Source organism: Eptatretus burgeri, chromosome 17, assembly GCF_056783735.1.
Source record: "Eptatretus burgeri isolate ZD-2024b chromosome 17, Ebu_testis_v1, whole genome shotgun sequence".
NCBI lineage: Eukaryota > Metazoa > Chordata > Myxini > Myxiniformes > Myxinidae > Eptatretus > Eptatretus burgeri.
This window is the reverse complement of record NC_140977.1, coordinates 37,428,048-37,451,639: the sequence shown is the minus strand read 5'-3', so window position 1 is coordinate 37,451,639 and position 23,592 is coordinate 37,428,048. Positions and strand designations below refer to the sequence as shown.

Genomic DNA, 23,592 nt, shown 5'->3' with positions numbered 1-23,592 from the left:
CTGCAAGGAGGAAATCACCGGTAGCTGATCGGTAATTTTTGATGAATATGGCCAGTGAGGACGCTCCCCAGTGTATTATTCACCAGGACAATGTAGCGAACGAAGAAGTGAAACGTTTTACATCTGTAAGATGGGATAAATGGAGAGAAAATGTCAACAAATGGCTCGTCTTAGACGGTCACGAACGACGTTTAGCCGAGAGTGCCGGCGCGGGAGGACTAACTTCGATCATGGGCCTATTGTACCCGGAGTGCCGGTGTAAAGATTTCAAGCTACCCCCCTTTCAAGTTACCTCCCAATAATCTGAAATCGATTTCAAGTTACCCCCGGGGTTAGCTTTAAATCGATTTCATCCTACCCCCTACAATTTCAGATTACCACCCCCCTCAAAACATTTATTTATAAAAAATAGTAATTTAATTGATAATGAAAACTAATTAGGGAAAAACCATTGACCACGTGACATCCTTTAAAGAGTTTGCAATGAATTTTGATTTTATCATGAATGATTTTATTTTATTATTGTTATTAATTGAAATCAGTATTTCTCATACAGTTATAGTTTTTGCCACATTTTTATGAAATCCTTCTTCGATATAGTTGATCCAAATAGACATACTGGTATATCTTTTTAACCAACTCAGACGATATTTACAGTTATGGAAACAACGCAATAAAATCAATGTATAAGAAAGGCAATGAAAACAGCTTATTTTTAATTCACAATTTTGTTGTGGTGGTGGTGGTCGTATGGCAGCTTAGCTGCCGGGGTAGCTATCATTTCTTGAAGCGCGACTGTGTCGCTGATGCAGTGCCCCTCTCCCAGTACACACACTGGAACTGGTACTCATTTCGCCGATCTCGGAAGGATGACAGGCTGAGTGCGTAGCCTGGTGTTGGCTCAGTAGTTAGGGTGGTGGCTTGGGATCCGAAGGTCCTGAGTTCAAGCCCCATCGGCCGCTGAATTAATGCACCGGGGGTTGACTCAGCATGTCATCCTTCCGAGGTTGGCGAAATGAGTACCAGTTCCAGAGTGTGGACTGGTAGAGGGGCACTGCATCAGCGACACAGTCGCGCTTGAAGAAATGATAGCTACCCCCGGGGGTAACTTGAAATCGATTTCACATTATCGGGAGGTAACTTGAAAGGGGGGGTAGCTTGAAATCTTTACACCAGCACTCCGGGTACAATAGGCCCATGATCGAAGTTAGTCCTCCCGCGCCGGCACTCTCGGCTAAACGTCGTTCGTGACCGTCTAAGACGAGCCATTTGTTGACACTTTCTCTCCATTTATCCCATCTTACAGATGTAAAACGTTTCACTTCTTCGTTCGCTACATTGTCCTGGTGAATAATACACTGGGGAGCGTCCTCACTGGCCATATTCATCAAAAATCGCCGATCAGCTGCCGGTGATTTCCTCCCTGCAGGAAGCTGCCATCTTGGACAATTTAGCTGGTCACGTGACAGTCTGATGTAATTGGCATACAATGTCAGCCGATCTATTGGCTGTCGAGGCGTCACGTGGCCCACACGTGATCCGAGTGGAGAAAATTCAAATGAGAGAGCACAGGGAATGTATCGATTTTCAAGATGAAAATACACAATAACTGCAGCTATTTGAGTGGAGAACTTTTGGATACGTATGTATTTGGATATATACTATCATATTATCAAGGTTTTGTCTACCCCCTCCCCCCAATGAGTGGAACGAAATTGCACGATACAGCTTACGGCTGATGGCCTAAACAGCGTCTGTGGCTTTATTTCATTTCCGCAAATGCCATAGACTCAAGAATCTCTTAAACTAAGCCAAGTTACAAAATCTAAGCTCCAGAATAGAATTTAGCAGCAACTCCAACTGCTAAAAAGATGTGTTAATTTTTTTATCTTTCAGACAGAGTTTGATATTTCAGGCATCTCCAGGAGGTGTGTGTTTAATATGACTGGTCAGCAATTGCTAATCGCTTGCCAAGTGAGCCATTCCTTATTCACCAATTCGTTGGAGTGCTTAAGCCACTTAGCAAGTGCTCCACAATATTCGCGCTAACACTGAATACTAGTATAACAATTGACTTGAACAATATTCAGTGGCTACTTGACTGCATTGGCCCCGCATTGTTCTGCGGTGTATCAGGCGGTTGCTGGCTCACTGAAAATGTGCAATTTTATGTTCCACCTTGTCTCCCGTTTTCGTACGATCTTCTTTCATTAAAAGACCTGTCACTTTTGCATAAAGACAAATAAAAAAAATGAAATATTTCATGAACATCATGGCAGGATAGCTGAGAGGTACTCAGGCTCGCTTTAAGCTGTCGAGCCTAGGTTAAATCACGACCCAGCTATAAACTGTCATCCTATCCTGGTGTTTCACAGGCAGGGTGATTTACCAATGTGTGTGCTGTTAAATTGGACATCACATCTGCTGAAATCCTCCCTCTCCTCCCCCTCCTCACTCTCCCCTCCCCTCTCTGCCCCATCTCATCTCTCTCCCCCTCCCATGTCTCTCCCTCTCCAAACTATAACCACTCTCCCTCCCTCACCCCTCTCCCTCTCTCACCCCTCTCCCTCTCTCACCTCTCTGTCTCTGTCTGTCCCTCCTCAACCCCTCACTCTCCCATTCCACTCTCTCTCCCACCCCTTTTCCTCTCTCTCCCACTGTCTCTCTCTGCCACCCCTCTCCCTCCTTCACCTATCCCTCTCACCTTCTCACTCTTTCCCCTCTATTCTCTCTCTCTCTCTCTCTCTCTCTCTCTCTCTCTCTCTCTCTCTCTCTCTCTCTCTCTCTCTCTCTCTCTCTCTCTCTCTCTCTCTCTCTCTCTCTCTGCCGCCCTCTGTGTCTCTCACCCCTCTACCTCTTTCCCTCACCCCAATCCATCTCCCTCCCACCCCCCTGCACCTCCACCCCTCCCCATATGTTAAGGACTGATGGTTTAGTTTTAAATTTGCCAGGTAGATAGCGTGGGTTTTCAAATGCTCCTGCCAAGTTTTTTTTTTTAATCTAGAACCCGGTAGTTAAAAATAAAATGTTGCTGTTTGGACACGTTTTATCACCGATCCGCTCTCCTCATGCTGCCTCCCTCTCCCTCTCGCGCTGCTTTCCCCTCCCCAAGTGCTGCCTTCCCCTCCACTTGCACTGCCTCCCCACACCCTCGTGCTGCCTCCCCCCTCACTCTGCCTGCCCCCTCATGCTGCCTGCCCCCCTCGCGCTGCCTTTTCCACCCCTCGTGCTGTCTCTCTCCCCCGTTGCACTGCCTCCACCCCCTCGCTCTGCTTTCACACTTCTCATACTGTCTCCCCCCTCCCCCTTGCACTGCCTCCACCCCCTCACGCTGCCTTCCCACCCATTGCTCTGCCTCCTTCCTCACGCTGCCTTCCCCCATCGTGCTTCCTTCCCCTCTCGTCGTGCTGCTCCCCCCCCCACCTTACGCTGCTTCCCCACCTTTGCACTGCCATTTCCCCCTCATGCTGCCTTCCACTCCCATCCCCTCATATTCCCTTCCACTCCTGTCCCCTCATGCTGCCTTCCACCCATCGTGCTTCCTTCCCCTCCCCTCGTGATGCCTCCCCCCCCCTCCCACCACCTCACGCTGCTTCCCCACCTTCACACTGCCATTTCCCCCTCATGCTGCCTTCCACTCCCATCTCCTCATGCTTCCTTCCCTTTCCCTTCCCGCCCCCTCCCCTTGGAAGGGCTGTCAAAGAATGTGTGAATTGGACAAATGAATGCTTCTTCTTTTCTCGTTTTAGCAGTTGGAACTGCTGTTCGGATCAATTCAGTTTTTATAAAGCAATGGATCGCCAGATCACAGCAGGATAGCCGAGAGGTACACACGCTCGCTCTAAGTTGTCTCACCTGGGTTTGAATCCCGACCCAGCTATAAGCTATCATCCTGGTGTTTCACAAGCAAAGTGATTCATCAATGCATGTGTTGTCTCTTGAATGGATGTTAAACTGGGCATCACATATGCTGGAATCCCCCCTTCCTCTCCCATTTTGCACTCCCCCCTTCTGCACTCTCCCTCCCCTTCCTCTCCCCTTCTGCACTCTCCTCTCCCATCCCCCTCTCTCTCTCTCTCTCTCTCTCTCTCTCTCTCTCTCACCCCTATCCCTCTCCCTCCCACCCCTAACCCTCTCCCTCCCATCCCTAACCCTCTCTCTCAAACCTCTCTATCTGTCTCTCTCTCTGTCTCTCTCTCTCTCTCAAATCTCTCTCTCTCTCTCTCTCTCTCTCTCTCTCTCTCTCTCTCTCTCTCTCTCTCTCTCTCTCTCTCTCTCTCTCTCTCTCTCTCTCTCTCTCTCTCTCTCTCTCTCTCTCTCAAACCTCTCTCTCTCTCTCTCTCTCTCTCTCTCTCTCTCTCTCTCTCTCTCTCTCTCTCTCTCTCTCTCTCTCTCTCTCTCTCTCTCTCTCTCTCTCTCTCTCTCTCTCTCTCTCTCTCTCTCTCTCTCTCTCTCTCTCTCTCTCTCTCTCTCTCTCTCTCTCTCTCTCTCTCTCTCTCTCTCTCTCTCTCTCTCTCTCTCTCTCTCTCTCTCTCTCTCTCTCTCTCTCTCTCTCTCTCTCTCTCTCTCTCTCTCTCTCTCTCTCTCCTCTCTATATCTCTCTCACCTCTCTATATCTCTCACCTCTCTATATCTCTCATCTCTCTCTCTCTCTCATCTCTCTCTCTCTCTCATCTCTCTCTCTCTCAAACCTCTCTATCTCTCTCTCTCAAACCTCTCTCTCTCTCTCTCTCTCTCTCTCTCTCTCTCTCTCTCTCTCTCTCTCTCTCTCTCTCTCTCTCTCTCTCTCTCTCTCTCTCTCTCTCTCCTCTCTATATCTCTCTCACCTCTCTATATCTCTCACCTCTCTATATCTCTCATCTCTCTCTCTCTCTCATCTCTCTCTCTCTCTCATCTCTCTCTCTCTCTCAAACCTCTCTATCTCTCTCTCTCAAACCTCTCTATCTCTCTCTCTCTCTCTCTCTCTCTCTCTCTCTCTCTCTCTCTCTCTCTCTCTCTCTCTCTCTCCTCCCCTCTGTCCTCTCTCCCTCGCTTCCCTGCCTTCAATTCTTCCTCCCATCCCTCCTCTCTCCCTCCTCTCTCTCCCTCCTCTCCTTCCTCTCTCCCTCCTCTATCCTTCCCCTCCCTCCTCTCTCTTCCCTCCCTCTTCCCCACCCTTAATAATCCCATCAGCGAAGTGATGGATTGTATTTGCAAGTAATTAATTTAAGCTTTACATATTTGATGATGTCGTGTGTGTGTGTGTGTGTGTGTGTGTGTGTGTGTGTGTGTGTGTGTGTGTGTGTGTGTGTGTGTGTGTGTGTGTGAGAGAGAGAGACACAGACACAGACACAGACACAGACACAGACACAGACACAGACACAGACACAGACACAGACACAGACAGACACACAGAGAGATTTTTTTTTAATTATATATTTGATGAAGTACATTTTGCTTGCATTCTGAAACCAGCGATATAACTCAAGTAAATCAAGGATTAGTGATGAGAATGAGGTCTTTATTCAAAACTTACAGTTGAAGTATTTGTTCTTTTTAAAATAGAAATACGGCAAAAGTTATAAAACAATAGGCATGTGTTAGCTAGCATTGCCAAGCAACCAGTTTGAGTCCAAGCTCCATTGTTTTGGGTTGCATGCCTCGCAGTGAATAGACCGATGCTTCTCTGGCCGACTTTTATTTACGGATATTTTCGTTCATGGAAATTTTCCAATGGTTTTGTGGTGTCCCCCCCCCCCCCAGGGATGTTGGCTTCGAGTTGCATCAGTACGTGAATTTTCAGCTTTCTACACACCTGGAAGGTACTAAACATTTATATCAGTGAGCGAGTGAGTCAGTGTTTTGAAAGAGCTTTATATATTGTTGTGGGAATGATCTATAGGGGTTATTAAAAACTGTTTAGTGCAATGATAGATATTTCTTCGCATTTGTTTATATTACAGTGTGGAACAAAAGACGTCCGAGACGTTCGAATTCCGAGTCAATTCTCTTTATTTAAGTCGCCACCGTCCAACTCACTCGTCCTTTTCCCAGGAATACCCCGTATTGGAAATCCCCCGATAAACCAGAGCTCAAGCATATCTACATGTAAAATCCAAGGCAAAATGATTCTGCGACAGTACTCCACCTCCTCGTGTGTGAATCAAACGGAAGGTACAAACAAAATATGTAAAATTGGAGAACAAGAGATGTGGACTGTCCATGTGAAAATAAAAGTCACAGCAAAGAGAAATGGTCAACAAGCAAGTTGTACTCATCAGTATCATGCTGGGAAGTGTACATGATGCACAGAGCGAGTTGTATACAATGGTAATGGTATTATTGTAGTCTGTGTTGTATGTCGACCCGTCGAGGATTTACTCATCGGTTTGGTCATTGGGAGGATTGACTCTGATGCTGCATCAAGAAAAGCTGGTTTCAAGCGATCTATGGAGACTGTCTCACGACCACCATTAATATTGAGGATGAAGGTCTTCTCGGAGCGTTGTAGAACTTGGTGAGGTCCATCATAATGGCATTGCAAGGGTTTCCGGACAGCATCATGCTGTACGAATATGTGGGTGCACATAGAGAATTCATGGGGAATAACAACCGAGTGATAAAGGAGTACGTGTCATTGTCGCTCTGAATGGCCGCACGAATTTGGGGGCATCAGACAAGGTCTCATTAGTTGTAGGCCTCGTCATTTCCCTCCAGCCAGGACACAGATTGAGTATCAGCACCGAAAGTCACGTGGTACAAACACCAATCTGGAGTGTTCATGGGAAGGTAAAGGTGAATGGCAGCTTGAGGCATGGCATCTCTCTCTCTCTCTCTCTCTCTCTCTCTCTCTCTCTCTCTCTCTCTCTCTCTCTCTCTCTCTCTCTCTCTCTCTCTCTCTCTCTCTCGCTCTCGCTCTCGCTCTCGCTCTCGCTCTCGCTCTATCTCTGTCTGTATAAGGTCTAGGCTACACGAAGATGGGCACAACTGGCGTTGCACAAAATGGAGCTCCAGGATGAGCTTATTAATGTCCGCCATTCCAGATTGCATCTGTGCAACGTGCTTGGGTGGAGGTGTCACATTAACCACGGTTGGTGTAATGGTGTCAATGAGATGACCATCCAGATCCGCAGTGGCAGGTGGTGTGCCAGCTCTGCGTTCGTTGAAAGTATCATGCAGACGTGTGGTCGTAAACGTTGGAAGAACAACTCATGAAGGAGCAACGAGTGGAAAGTGTCAATGTGGTCACCAAGAAGCTGCTGCATATGACGCAGTGGTTGTGTGGGTCTTCGACCTCCTAAACCTCAGTTGTAAGAAGTTGTTGAAAGCAGCAGTGCTCAGAGGGGGGTCTTGCACTTCATGAGTGCGGACCTTGAAGTTGTGTACGGATTGTTCGTTGGAGGTTGTTGTGAAATATCTCTCACCTCCATCGCATGCTCCGGTGACAAGGAGCCAACAATGTATTTGAACCACGTCAACTCGGTAGTGATGTTCTGGGAGGGAATTGGGCTTTGACTTGCATAAACCACAGCAGTGGGTCATTAGGACAGAATGGTGGCAACTTTATCAAAATGGCTACCACAGATGAAGCTGGTTGAGTGACCGAGAAGGGCACGGCTGGTTGGTCATTCCCAGTCACTGGTTGCGTGCTTGCAGCTCCTTGTCTGTCCTCTTTGATGACCTGTTTGGATGTGAATCCTCTACATGTCACATTTAAACTCAGATTTTCTCGAAACTTTACCACCTGGTCGAGGTAGCTACAAGCTGGAAGCCCATTGTTTTTGAGTTTGAATGGTCAAAGGTCACGGTCATATAACTCCTCAATTTTCATCCGATTCACATCATATCTATGTCCTGTATTATATAAAACCGAAAAATATGGGTGGACGGTGAACCCTCGTCAAGGTGAAGTCTTGGTCGACCCATGTGGGGATGTCTATTAATCACGTACTGTTTGAACGTGAGTTGGACGGTGAGTACGTGGATTAATTACTTATCTTATTGGACCTTGACTCCGTCTATTAATTACTTACTAGTATGTGTCCGTAAAAAATAAATAAATAAATAAATAAATAAATAAATATAAATAATAATAATAATAATAAATAAATAGACCACACAGGCCGTTTCTTCGCTCTCACGTGTCCGTACGTGCGTGACCCTGTAGTTCGATATTATTCGCAGTTACGATTATTCGCAATTTATTTTTAATACCCAATCATGCAATTAGCGCCAACGTATTTTTCCTTTTCGCAATGTCGTGGCAAGGAAAAACAAAAAGAGAAGAGAAGAGAGAGAAAAAATTTACTTCCTGGTTCAGAGCATACCAGCACTCTGATGTTCCCGAAATTTATACACCGTCTAATTTGAAAACGATCATAACTTGGGCCATTGTGTTTATCTCTAAATGCGCATAAGAAATCGAGAAATTATTAGAATACACGAAGTCAACACTCTCCGGAAGCCCGTACGTTGTAACCCGTAATGGGGAACGTGGGTGTGCTTCTCTTCCCCATCGGCCACGCCCACACAACGTGTCTTGTCATTGGTTTGGTAAATAAATGGCCATAACTTGGGAAGCGCTTGTCCGATTAATATCAAACCTTGAAAAGGCACATCCTCAGGTCCCCAGCAATATACCTGGCAAGTTTCAATTAGATCGGACCAGCGGTTGTCGAGAAACAGTGGTCACACACACACACACACACACACACACACACACACACACACACACACACACACACACACACACACACACACACACACACACACACACACACACACACACACAGCTGGAATTATAGATAGATAATTGGACTTTGACTTCTTCTTCTTCTTCTTTCGGCTGGTCCCGTTCGGGGTCGCCACAGCGGATCATCTGTATGATCCGCATAGTGATTTGGCACATGTTTTTTTTTATGCCGGATGCCCTTCCTGACGCAACCCTGGTCGCCTCTTACGACACAGGGACATTGATAATTGGACTTTGACTACGTCTATTAATTATGTCTTTTAATTTCGGACTATTGGAACATACCTCTTAAACATGTACACCTTAAGATAAGAGCCCTTAGACCTTTTATACCCTTTGGACCTTTTAAGACCCTTTATGCCCTTCCAACATTTGCACCCTTTCAACTCCTTAGACCCTTAAGACCCCTAAGACCATCTAGGACACTAAGATCCTATAGACCCCATTTGATCTTCTGTCTGAGGACCTTCTGCAATAACACTTGAGGGTCACCAGTGATAATCAAAAGGCCCCCCGTTCGTAAACCATCTCACTCAATACCAAGCCAAGAGGGTGCAAAATAGAATTAATTAATTTTTTCTTTCTTTTTCAGGTTATGCTCATCTTGGTTAGTTGCAAAGAGGAAAGCCCCACATGGCAAAGGGAAAAGCCCCATGTAGCAAAGAGAAAACGGTACCCATGACAACAATGTGATCCCAATCAAATTGGATATTTTTGCGATTGTATTATGTTGCATCCTGATCTATTCCGTGTTACAGCTCTCCCACAAGCCTTGATTATGCATACAAATAACCTCATATCATTATAAAAGGTCTTTGTCTGAGGTCATTATTTACTTTTAATGACACGTGTATTGATGCATCAGGAAGAAGATAATTGGTTTCTGGACGTTTATTGTCACATATCTTTTTCGCATATCTCGCGGGACTGTGAGTTGCGACAGGCAACTGTGATGGGCCATGACATGCTCTTGGTCACATATATTTTCCGCATATCTCATGGGATTGTGAGTTGGACAGGTGACCATGATGGGTAGGGAGGGGGTTTGAAGGCTTGGAGTGGGGAAGAGAATCGATGCCTTAAGGTCGGGAGGTGAAGGGGGAGGGTGAGGACTTGGGGTTGGCTGGTGGAGGTTGAGGCCTTGAGGTTAGGGAAGGGGGGTGATGACTTGGGGTTGTGAGGGTGGGTTGATGACTTGGGGGCTTGTGAGAAGGGGGCGGGAGGGGAGAATTGAGGACCTGAAGTCACATTTTACATTGCGTGGATGTTCCACGGTAACCTGCTAGTGTAATATAATACAGTTCCTTTCTTAACTTAACCCCCACCTCAAGTGGCTTGGCGGTGCTGTGTTTCAACCCTTGCTGCACTGTCCTCATTGTTGTAGGTTCAATTTCTATGGCTGTTCAGAGCAAATATTTCAGCAACCTGAAACATACTTTCTCCATGTCCAGGATTGGTTCTTTGCCACAAAATCGTTCACAACTTGTCATCATACCTCAATGCTTTATCAGTATTATGAGCCTGCACCCACTTTCCTTCTTCACTGTGAAATGTCCTCATTAAATATATGCCCCCCTTATAGTTCACTCCATGGAATGGCAAGCATCAGCAATAGGCATTCAAATTCAAAGTCTCTACTTCCTATTTAAGTGCAACCCACGTTGCCATCAACCCAGTTTTAGAGAAACTTAACGATCAATCGAAAATTATTGGTGAACATCTGATCACATTTCCTTGCTTCCCAACATCGCAGTCCAAACTAATCACGTGACCTCTGCGATTCTCCACTATTTCAGTGGCATTCAAACATGGCGCAGCACATTGTGGATTTCGCTCACATCGTGAAGATGATCGAATGCAAGTTGTAGTCAAAGCTGACTGATGACATCTATCTCATATAACAACGTGAAGTGATATCAAAGATAACAGGCAGCCAGTAAGTTCTTGAATTCTGATTTATTTTTACAAGACACACAATTCAGGTTGAGGTCAGGCCGTAGGACGTGCGTAGGGATTCCACCAGAGCAACCTTTTCTGATTGTGGTAGAAAGGACGCAGAAGCAGCAGCCATGTTCTGGAAGCATGTGGAAAGGAAAGAGATGTGGTGTGCATGGCTTTAATTACAATTCCCAATCGACAAACGCATCACCATTGCATTGTAGTATTACGTAGTGGTCACAGACATCTTGGGCTTTTCTAGAATACAAGTAGTTGCATAATGTTGAATTGTATGAAGTGTTAATTGGAAAGAGTAGCTGCTTCCTTGACGTCATAAATCTGAATACAGGAATCTGAGAATCAACATCTGCTCGAATACCACGTTAGTCCTTCAATTATGTTGATACCAGATCTGACTAAAACTTTCTGGGTGCATCGCTGGCACGGGCTGATTAATTAATTCAGTGTGTGCAGCCTGTTGCTGCTGGTGTATCAATGCTGGGACTGCAGTCGTGCCACTGATGCAGTGCCCCCCCCCCCCCCCGTAGGTTTGAGCAGGAATTTGTAATACGTTCAGGGTGCCGGCAATAGATCGCCTACTCTTTGTGAAGGACTCTGTGGGATCTTCAACATCCAGCAACTAATGGAACATGAAGTTTAACATGCATCCTCCTCCTCCTCATTTGTCTGCAGCACAAGGCTGCAGGTAGAATCATTGGCTGAGGGCGCGGCTGTGCCGCTGATGCAATTCCCCTATTACCAGTACACTGGTACTCAGATGACAGGCTGAGTCAACCCCACCTGGTGTTAATTCAGCAGACAACAGGGGCTAAAACTCAGGACCCTAGAATCCAAAGTCAGCCACCTTAACCGCTAAGCCAACACCAGGCTTTAACGTCCATCCGAGGGGCGGCACATATTGATGCCTCACCCTGCCTGTGAGACACCGGAATGACAGTTTATGGCTGGCCCAGGATTTTAACCCAGGCATGACAACTCAAAAGCTCGTGTGGCAAGGGGTGGGCATCTCAGACATCCTCTTCCACCCACATTCCCAACCCCCCCCTCCTCCCCTGGTCCAATCCCATCCTTTGAATCGGTGGTCCAGTGTGCATAAATGGTATGGACGTTAAAGATAGTCACATGACATTTCTCGGAAAGAATGGTTCATCGTTTACTGGTGGTACCCTGTCTGTAGTTGTTAAATGTGTGTGGATGTTCCGTAATATTCAAGTAATTGTAAGGATGGAGGTTAATACATACGTAAAAGATAACGAAAGCAACAGATGAAGTCTCAAAGGAAGTGGAGTAACGGGGCAGAATCGGGAAAGTGAGTGATTGAGAGTGTGGAGGATGGAGGAAAAGGAAAGGAGGTTGTGAAGGAATACGCGTAGGGAGAGGGCAACATGTAAGTTATCACAAATAGGGCTCGGGTGGAGGGAGCAGGGATGGTGTGAAGAGATCTGCCTTGGACCAGATTACTCCTAACAATCACAGAAAGTCGGTTTCAAAACTCTGCTACAAAAACCTACAGCTAAGCACTCGTTCCAAGCAATGTCCTTCCAAGCATCTATTCACTCCTCTAACATTGGTCATCATCTCCATCCAACAAAAGTTCCAAAGAGCACCGACCATTGCAATGAAATTTTCTTCGGTGCAAGACATGTGGCGACGAGCTAAGCAGTAATCCGTTTCGAGAGTTGATCCCAGGATGAGCGGGTCATCTGTGTTCAAAGAGAGGCTTGCTCCATCAGCCAGGAATCTGTCGATATGCAATCAAATGGAAAATAACGGAAAAAGATCGAGTCACAATTCCTTCATTCAACAACAAAACAAATTCAATCGGATAATCCAGTTTTTTTTCTGATGAATTCAAAATCGGGAAACTTCTGCCAAGGTTTCGTTAACCAGAACCATGAGTTACGCAGGTATAATCCAAACAAAGGTAGTGGGGCAACTTAGCATAACAATTGTGCATTTTGTAAGGAAAGCACCAAATTTGGCACACGAGTAGCCTAACATAGTATGACCAGATTTGGATATTGGGCCATCTCAAATTCAGACGCTGATGGCTGTGGCAGCCATTTTCCACTGCCATCAAAAATTTTGAGATGGCCCAATATCCAAATCTGGTCATAATATGATAGGCTACTCGTGTGCCAAATTTGGTGCTTTCCTTACAAAATGCACAATTGTTATGCTATATTTAGCTAAGTTGCCCCACTACGGTGGATTGTTCCTCGGTGAGCAAAAACAAAACAAGGAGGTTTAAGTGAGCCGGAACTCTGAAAGCCAAAACATCATGAAGGAGGAGGACATTGGGACCATATTCTGTGCAGAGCATTGGTGCTGCCTAAACAGTCCCCTTTGGCTACTGGGCACAATCCTGGACGGGTCGCCACTCCGACACAGGATACCAGCATGCTGGCACTCATTTTTCTGACCTCTAATGGATGACAGGTCGAATTAACCCCACCTGGAATTAATTCAACAGCTGAGCAGGATTTGAACTCAGGAGCCAAGGATCCCAAGCCCAACACTCTAACCATTAAGCCAACACCAGGCATGCAAATGACCAACAATGCTAAATTTAATAAGAATGGCAAATAATAATAATAATAATAATAATAATAATAATTATAATAATAATGTCATTGTTCAGGATTGAACTTAGTACATCTCGGTGATGAAAAATGATTGCAACAAATTTCGTTGTTGGTTTTTCATTGTTCGAACAACACAATTAATATGTCGAAACAATCTGATCTTGCAGGTAAAGACATGACTGATATTACTGAACTTTCTGGAAGACGTTTGACAGACTGGAATGAAAAAAAGAACAGAAGATCCCGTTAATAGAAATCCGTAAGCAAATTGGCTTTTTATAATCAAGTGCAAAAACCTCAAGTCAAACCCAAATTTGTTCAAAGTTTGCGCTATGGTTGCCAACCTATGGTTGTTTGTCCGTGCTCTATCCTTTTTAAATGCCCAGTATCAAGCAAGTAAGCAGCTTTGGTATGACTCATCCATGGTTAGAACCATCGGCCTCCCATAATCAGAGCTGACCTTCGAACCATTACACAACCGAGGTTCGTTGAAGTCGAGGATGGTTGGTAAAGGTAGAGGATGGTTGGCTAAGGTAAAGAATGGTTGATTCAGGTAAAGGATGGTTGGTTCAGGTATAGGATGGTTGGTTAATGTGGAGGATGGTTGGTTAAGACAGAGGATGGTTGGTTAAGATAGAGGATGGTTGGTTCAGATAGAGGATGGTTGGTTCAGATAGAGGATAGTTGGTTCAGATAGAGGATGGTTGGTTCAGATAGTGGATGGTTGATTCAGGAAGAGGATGGTTGGTTAAGATGGTTGGTTAAGGTAGAGTATGGTTGGTTAAGATAGAGGATGGTTGATTCAGGTCGAGGATGGTTGGTTCAGGTATAGGATGGTTGGTTAAGGTGGAGGATGGTTGGTTAAGATAGAGGATGGTTGGTGAAGATAGAGGATGGTTGGTTCAGGTAGAGGATAGTTGGTTCAGATAGAGGATGGTTGGTTCAGATAGTGGATGGTTGATTCAGGAAGAGGATGGTTGGTTCAGGTATAGGATGGTTGGTTAAGGTGGAGGATGGTTGGTTAAGATAGAGGATGGTTGGTGAAGATAGAGGATGGTTGGTTCAGGTAGAGGATAGTTGGTTCAGATAGAGGATGGTTGGTTCAGATAGTGGATGGTTGATTCAGGAAGAGGATGGTTGGTTAAGGTAGAGGATGGTTGGTTAAGGGAGAGGATGGTTGGTGAAGGTAAAGAATGGTTGGTTCAGATAGAGGATGGTTGGTTAAGATGGTGAGTTAAGGTAGAGGGTGGTTGGTTAAGGTAGAGGATGGTTGGCGAAGGTAAAGAATGGTTGGTTAAGGAAGAGGATGGTTGGTTAAGATGGTTGGTTAAAGTGGAGGATGGTTGGCGAAGGTAAAGAATGGTTGGTTCAGGTAAAGGATGATGGGTTCAGGTAGAGGATGGTTGGTTAAGATGGTTGGTTCAGGGAGAGGATGGTTGGTTAAGATTGAGGATGGTTGGTTAAAGCAGAGGATGGTTGGTTCAGGTCGAGGATGGTTGGTTCAGATAGAGGATGGTTGGTTAAGATGGTGGGTTAAGGTAGAGGATGGTTGGTTAAGATGGTTGGTTAAAGTGGAGGATGGTTGGCGAAGGTAAAGAATGGTTGGTTCAGGTAAAGGATGGTGGGTTCAGGTAGAGGATGGTTGGTTAAGATGGTTGGTTCAGGGAGAGGATGGTTGGTTAAGATTGAGGATGGTTGGTTAAAGCAGAGGATGGTTGGTTCAGGTCGAGGATGGTTGGTTCAGATAGAGAATAGTTGGTTCAGATAGAGGATGGTTGGTTCAGGTCGAGGATGGTTGGTTAAGATGGTTGGTTAAGGTGGAGGATGGTGGGTTAAGATAGAGCATGATTGATTGAGGTAGAGGATGGTTGGTTCAGGTCAAGGATGGTTGGTTCAGGTCGAGGATGGTTGGTTCAGGTCGAGGATGGTTGGTTCAGTTCGAGGATGGTTGGTTCAGATACAGGATAGTTGGTTCAGATAGAGGATGGTTGGTTAAGGTAGAGGATGGTTGGTTAAGATAGAGGATGGTTGGTTCAGGTCGAGGATGGTTGGTTAAGATGGTTGGTTAAGGTAGAGGATGGTTGGCTAAGGTAAAGGATGGTTGGTTCAGATAGAGGATGGTTGGTTCAGATAGAGGATGGTTGGTTCAGGTCGAGGATGGTTGGTTCAGGTCGAGGATGGTTGGTTAAGATGGTTGGTTAAGGTAGAGGATGGTTGGTTAAGGTAGAGGATGGTTGGTTAAGATAGAGGATGGTTGGTTCAGGTCGAGGATGGTTGGTTAAGATGGTTGGTTAAGGTAGAGGATGGTTGGTTAAGGTAATGGATGGTTGGTTCAGGTCGAGGATGGTTGGTTCAGGTCAAGGATGGTTGGTTCAGATAGAGGATGGTTGGTTCAGATAGAGGATGGTTGGTTCAGATAGAGAATGGTTAGTTAAGATAGTTGGTTAAGGTAGAGGATGGTTGGTTAAGATAGAGGATGGTTGGTTAAGGTAGAGGATGGTTGGTTAAGGTAGAGGTTGGTTGGTTCAGATAGAGGATGGTTGGTTCAGGTAGAGGATGGTTGGTTCAGGTAAAGGATGGTGGGTTCAGGTCGAGGATGGTTGGTTGAGATGGTTGGTTAAGGTAGAGGATGGTGGGTTAAGATAGAGCATGGTTGGTTCAGGTCGAGGATGGTTGGTTCAGGTCGAGGATGGTTGGTTCAGGTCGAGGATGGTTGGTTCAGATAGAGGATGGTTGGTTCAGGTAGAGGATGGTTGGTTCAGGTCGAGGATGGTTGGTTCAGTTCGAGGATGGTTGGTTCAGATAGAGGATAGTTGGTTCAGATAGAGGATGGTTGGTTAAGGTAGAGGATGGTTGGTTAAGATGGTTGGTTAAGGTAGAGGATGGTTGGTTAAGATAGAGGATGTTTAAGGTTGAGGATGGTGGGTTATGGTCGAGGATGGTTGGTTAGGATGGTTGGTTAAGGTAGAGGATGGTTGGTTAAGGTAGAGGATGGTTGGTTTAAGTAAAGGATGGTTGGTTCAGATAGAGGATGGTTGGTTAATATGGTTGTTTAAGGTAGAGGATGGTTGGTTCAGATCGAGGATGATTGGTTCAGGTAAAGGATGGTTGGTTCAAATAGAGAATGGTTGGTTAAAGTGGTTGGTAAGGTAGAGGATGGTTGGTTAAGGTAGAGGATGGTTGGTTAAGATAGAGGATTGTTGGTTAATGTAGAGGATGGTTGGTTCAGGTAGAGGATGGTTGGTTCAGGTAAAACATGGTTGGTTCAGATTGAGGATGGTTGGTTCAGGTAGAGGATGGTTGGTTAAGGTAGAGGATGGTTGATTAAGGTAGAGGATGGTTGGTTCAGGTCGAGGATGGTTGGTTCAGTAAGAGCATCATTTATGGTTGTGTAATTAATGTGGATATCTTCGTATTTCTTGACAAGGTTCTTTAGTTGATGTGTCCAGCAACTCTTCGCCAGATCAGTGTTTTATTTTCCAAGGTGTCCAGGAGAGTTAAACGTGTGTAAAGAAGCAAGTGCGTGCACATCAAATGGGACAGGATGTCCTCACGTCAGGCGTCAAACCTGTAAAACATTGCTATCTGAAGTAGCAACAGCTTTACCTGCACAGAAGCCGAACAGTGGCGACAACAGTTTTTTGTTTTTTTTGTGTGTGCAGATAAATGCGGAGATCTCTGTGGATATGGTTACTGTTTTCCTCAAGATAAACACCAAGGTTTTGAGAGATGCCTATGATTACCTGATGAGTGGATGCTTGTTGAAATCTCCAACGTAGGCACCAGTAATGTGACTCGACCATGGACACATCTGCACCATAAAAATGGATTATGTGCTTGTTTCCTTATGTATACCACAATGAAATGACAAGAGATGTTGTGAAAGCCTTAAGTTGATAACTGCTGATCGAACTTCAGGAAAAGTAGAAACGTTTCTGAGAAAATCAAAATACAGTACGACCATGCAATTGACATATTTACCTACAAGTGACCTTTAACCTCCTCGTGAATTATGAGCCATGAACCCCAGAGATTGACTCCTCACCTCAAAATGAATTTGCTGTTGTAAAAGCAAGTGATATAGTTCAGGATCCTCCAGCAGGTGGTAACCATGACCGATTCGCTCTGCCTTGAGCTTCTGCACTGCCTGTCGATATTGGGACACAATGGGAGTACACCACATCAGAAATACTGCATTAACGAGTGTAACATGATGGGAGTGACGTAAACATATGTAGACGCTTTGAGGACTCATGTTGTGGTAAGAACAGTATCTCTGCAGGACTGGCAGGTAGAAACACAGCATTGTAAATGGTGCATGCACAAATTTGGAATTGCTCTACAATCTGGATGAACGTACCTCACGTACGACACTTGCAGGTCCGACCTCACCAGCGTGCACCGTTCGATGGATCCCCATGCGCCGTGCCTCCTGCTCATGAAAAATAAACGAACGAAAAGCAGAATGGTACCGTTGAGCACTTTTCCACGTTCATGAATTGTTTCATTGTTTCCCAGGTATAGTGAACTACCTCAGCTTTGTTTTTCATCGGAGGTTAATGATTGAGCAGATTTGACCAAACAGTGTGAGAGTCAATAACAGACGAGGCTTTCTAGTATTTCAGTTGTACAAAAATTTTGAGAAAAATATTGTTGATAAGTATAAGAATCATCCCAAAAGTTCTGTCACCACACTTGCATCATCGACCACACCTACACATTGGACCAAATCCACACAATAGACCACACCGACACAACACAAAAACAATATCTATACAATAGACCACACTTCCACAACACAATAAACAAAATCGACACAATAGACCACACCGACACAACACAATAAACAAAATAAACACAATAGACCACACCAAAACAACACAAAAAACAATATACACAATGCACCACACCTACACAACACAATAAACAAAATCTACACAAAAAACAACATCTACACAATAGACCACAATGAGACAATGCAATAGACCACACCTAGACAATGCAATAGACCACACCTACACAACACAAAAAACAATATCTATACAATACACCACACTGCCACAACACAATAAACAAAATCTACACAACAGACCACACCGCCACAACACAAAAAAACAATATCTACACAATAGACCACACTGCCACAACACAATAAACAAAATCTACACAATAGACCACACCGACACAACACAATAAACAAAATCTACACAATAGACCACACCTAACAAACACAATAAACAAAATCTACACAAAAATCAACATCTACACAATAGACCACAACGAGACAATGCAATAGACCACCCCTAGACAATGCAATAAACAAAATATACACAATAGATAAAATCTACACAATAGACCACACCGACACAACACAATAAACAAAATCTACACAATAGACCACACCGACACAACACAATAAACAAAATCTACACAATAGACCACACCAACACTACACAAAAAACAATATCTACACAATAGACCACACCGAAACAACACAATAAACAAAATCTACGCAATAGACCACACCGACACAACACAATAAACAAAATCTACACAAAAAACAACATCTACACAATAGACCACAATGAGACAATGCAATAGACCACCCCTAGACAATGCAATAAACGAAATATACAAAATAGACAAAATCTGCACAAGAGACCACACCGACACAACACAATAAACAAAATCTACACAATAGACTACACCGACACAACACAATAAACAAAATCTACACAATAGACCACACCAACACTACACAAAAAACAATATCTACACAATAGACCACACCGACACAACACAATAAACAAATTCTACACAATAGACCACACCAACACTACACAAAAAACAATATCTACACAATAGACCATACCGACACAACACAATAAACAAATTCTACGCAATAGACCACACCAACACTACACAAAAAACAATATCTGCACAATAGACCACACCGACACAACACAATAAACAAAATCTACACAATAGACCACACCGACACAACACAATAAACAAAATCTACACAAAAAACAACATATACACAATAGACCACAATGAGACAATGTAATAGACCACCCCTAGACAATGCAATAAACGAAATATACACAATAGACAAAATCTACACAAGAGACCACACCGACACAACACAATAAACAAAATCTACACAATAGACCACACCGACACAACACAATAAACAAAATCTACACAATAGACCACACCAACACTACACAAAAAACAATATCTACACAATAGACCACACCGACACAACACAATAAAAAAAATCTACACAATAGACCACACCGACACAACACAATAAACAAAATCTACGCAATAGACCACACCAACACAACACAATAAACAAAATCTACACAAAAAACAACATCTACACAATAGACCACAATGAGACAATGCAATAGACCACCCCTAGACAATGCAATAAACAAAATATACACAATAGACAAAATCTACACAAGAGACCACACCAACACAACACAATAAACAATATCTACACAACAAACAATATCTACACAATAGACCACACCTACACAACACAATAAACAAAATCTACTCAATAGATCACTGCGACACGACACAATAAACAAAATCTTCACAAAAATCAACATCTACACAATAGAGCGCAACGAGACAATGCAATAGACCACCCCTAGACAATGCAATAAACAAAATATACACAATAGACAAAATCTACACAATAGACCACACCGACACAACACAATAAACAAAATCTACACAAGAGACCACACCGACACAACACAATAAACAAAATCTACACAATAGACCACAACAGCACAACACAATAAACAAAATTTACACAATAGACCACACCAACACTACACAAAAAACAATATCTACACAATAGACCACACCGACACAATACAATAAACAAAATCTACACAATAGACCACTCCTACACTACACAAAAAACAATATCTACACAATAGACCACACCTACACAACACAATAAACAAAATCTACACAATAGACCACACCGACACAATACAATAAACAAAATCTACACAATAGACCACTCCTACACAACACAATAAACAAAATCTACACATTAGACCACACCTATACAACACAAAAAAACAATATCTACACAATAGACCACACCTACACAACACAAAAAACAAAATCTACACAAAAAAACAATATCCACACAATAGACCACACCAAGACAATGCAATAAACAAAATATACACAATAGACCACACCAATACAATGCAATAAACAAAATATACACAATATACAAAATCTACACAATAGACCACACCAACACAACACAAAAAACAATATCTATACAATAGACCACACCTACACTACACAATAAACAAAATCTACACAATAGACAACACCAACACAACACAAAAAACAATATCTACACAATAGACCACACCTACACTACACAATAAACAAAATCTACACAATAGACCACACCTACACTACACAATAAACAATACCTACACAATAGGCCACTCCTACACTACACAATAAACAAAATCTACACAATAGACCACACCTACACTACACAATAAACAAAATCTACACAATAGACCACACCGACACAACACAATAAACAAAATCTACACAATAGACCACACCAACACTACACAAAAAACAATATCTACACAATAGACCACACCGAAACAACACAATAAACAAAATCTACGCAATAGACCACACCGACACAACACAATAAACAAAATCTACACAAAAAACAACATCTACACAATAGACCACAATGAGACAATGCAATAGACCACCCCTAGACAATGCAATAAACGAAATATACAAAATAGACAAAATCTACACAAGAGACCACACCGACACAACACAATAAACAAAATCTACACAATAGACCACACCGACACAACACAATAAACAAAATCTACACAATAGACCACACCAACACTACACAAAAAACAATATCTACACAATAGACCACACCGACACAACACAATAAACAAATTCTACACAATAGACCACACCGACACAACACAATAAACAAAATCTACACAATAGTCCACACCAACACTACACAAAAAACAATATCTACACAATAGACCACACCAACACAACACAATAAACAAAATCTACACAATAGACCACACCGACACAACACAATAAACAAAATCTACACAAAAAACAACATATACACAATAGACCACAATGAGACAATGTAATAGACCACCCCTAGACAATGCAATAAACGAAATATACACAATAGAGAAAATCTACACAAGAGACCACACCGACACAACACAATAAACAAAATCTACACAATAGACCACACCGACACAACACAATAAACAAAATCTACACAATAGACCACACCAACACTACACAAAAAACAATATCTACACAATAGACCACACCGACACAACACAATAAAAAAATCTACACAATAGACCACACCGACACAACACAATAAACAAAATCTACGCAATAGACCACACCGACACAACACAATAAACAAAATCTACACAAAAAACAACATCTACACAATAGACCACAATGAGACAATGCAATAGACCACCCCTAGACAATGCAATAAACAAAATATACACAATAGACAAAATCTACACAAGAGACCACACCAACACAACACAATAAACAATATCTACACAACAAACAATATCTACACAATAGACCACACCTACACAACACAATAAACCAAATCTACACAATAGACCACACCGACACAACACAATAAACAAAATCTACACAAAAATCAACATCTACACAATAGACCACAACGAGACAATGCAATAGACCACCCCTAGACAATGCAATAAACAAAATATACACAATAGACAAAATCTACACAATAGACCACACCGACACAACACAATAAACAAAATCTACACAATAGACCACACCGACACAACACAATAAACAAAATCTACACAATAGACCACAACGGCACAACACAATAAACAAAATTTACACAATAGACCACACCAACACTACACAAAAAACAATATCTACACAATAGACCACACCTACACAACACAATAAACAAAATCTACACAATAGACCACACCGACACAATACAATAAACAAAATCTACACAATAGACCACTCCTACACAACACAATAAACAAAATCTACACAATAGACCACACCTATACAACACAAAAAAACAATATCTACACAATAGACCACACCTACACAACACAAAAAACAAAATCTACACAATAGACCACTCCTACACTACACAAAAAACAATATCTACACAATAGACCACACCTACACAACACAATAAACAAAATCTACACAATAGACCACACCTATACAACACAAAAAACAATATCTACACAATAGACCACACCTACACAACACAAAAAACAAAATCTACACAAAAAAAACAATATCCACACAATAGACCACACCAAGACAATGCAATAAACAAAATATACACAATAGACCACACCAATACAATGCAATAAACAAAATATACACAATCTACACAAAAATCAACATCTACACAATAGACCACAACGAGACAATGCAATAGACCACCCCTAGACAATGCAATAAACAAAATATACACAATAGACAAAATCTACACACTAGACCACACCGACACAACACAATAAACAAAATCTACACAATAGACCACACCGACACAACACAATAAACAAAATCTACACAATAGACCACACCGACACAATACAATAAACAAAATCTACACAATAGACCACTCCTACACTACACAAAAAACAATATCTACACAATAAACCACACCTACACAACACAATAAACAAAATCTACACAATAGACCACACCGACACAATACAATAAACAAAATCTACACAATAGACCACACCAATACAATGCAATAAACAAAATATACACAATAGACCACACCAATACAATGCAATAAACAAAATATACACAATATACAAAATCTACACAATAGACCACACCAACACAACACAAAAAACAATATCTATACAATAGACCACACCTACACTACACAATAAACAAAATCTACACAATAGACAACACCAACACAACACAAAAAACAATATCTACACAATAGACCACACCTACACTACACAATAAACAATACCTACACAATAGGCCACTCCTACACTACACAATAGACCACACCTACACTACACAATAAACAAAATCGACACAATAGACCACACCGACACAACACAATAAACAAAATCTACACAAAAAACAACATATACACAATAGACCACAATGAGACAATGCAATAGACCACCCCTAGACAATGCAATAAACGAAATATACACAATAGAGAAAATCTACACAAGAGACCAC

The 23,592-nt window shown here is 42.8% G+C and overlaps 1 protein-coding gene and 1 long non-coding RNA gene across 4 annotated transcripts in view; one reads left to right on the top strand and one right to left on the bottom strand.

Moving 5' to 3' along the window:
* Window positions 1–1,158: 1,158 nt before the first annotated feature.
* LOC147009782 (uncharacterized) lies at window positions 1,159–17,310 on the top strand. The gene is made up of 3 exons (XR_015052640.1): window positions 1,159–1,642; window positions 5,743–5,801; window positions 16,938–17,310. It is a non-coding gene; the product is annotated as an uncharacterized LOC147009782 (long non-coding RNA).
* ADA (adenosine deaminase) overlaps window positions 10,669–23,592 on the bottom strand; it is a 60,938-nt gene continuing 48,014 nt past the window's right edge. For 2 of the 3 annotated variants that reach the window (XM_085860819.1, XM_085860821.1), the window contains 4 exons: window positions 17,636–17,707; window positions 17,321–17,422; window positions 17,019–17,086; window positions 10,669–12,431 (listed from right to left, as the gene is read on the bottom strand). In XM_085860819.1, coding sequence (XP_085716945.1) covers window positions 12,188–12,431; window positions 17,019–17,086; window positions 17,321–17,422; window positions 17,636–17,707 — 486 coding nt within the window. In that variant the 3' untranslated portion in view covers window positions 10,669–12,187. The remainder of the gene's footprint in view (window positions 12,432–17,018; window positions 17,087–17,320; window positions 17,423–17,635; window positions 17,708–23,592) is intronic. The other variant, XM_085860820.1, reaches the window with a different exon arrangement.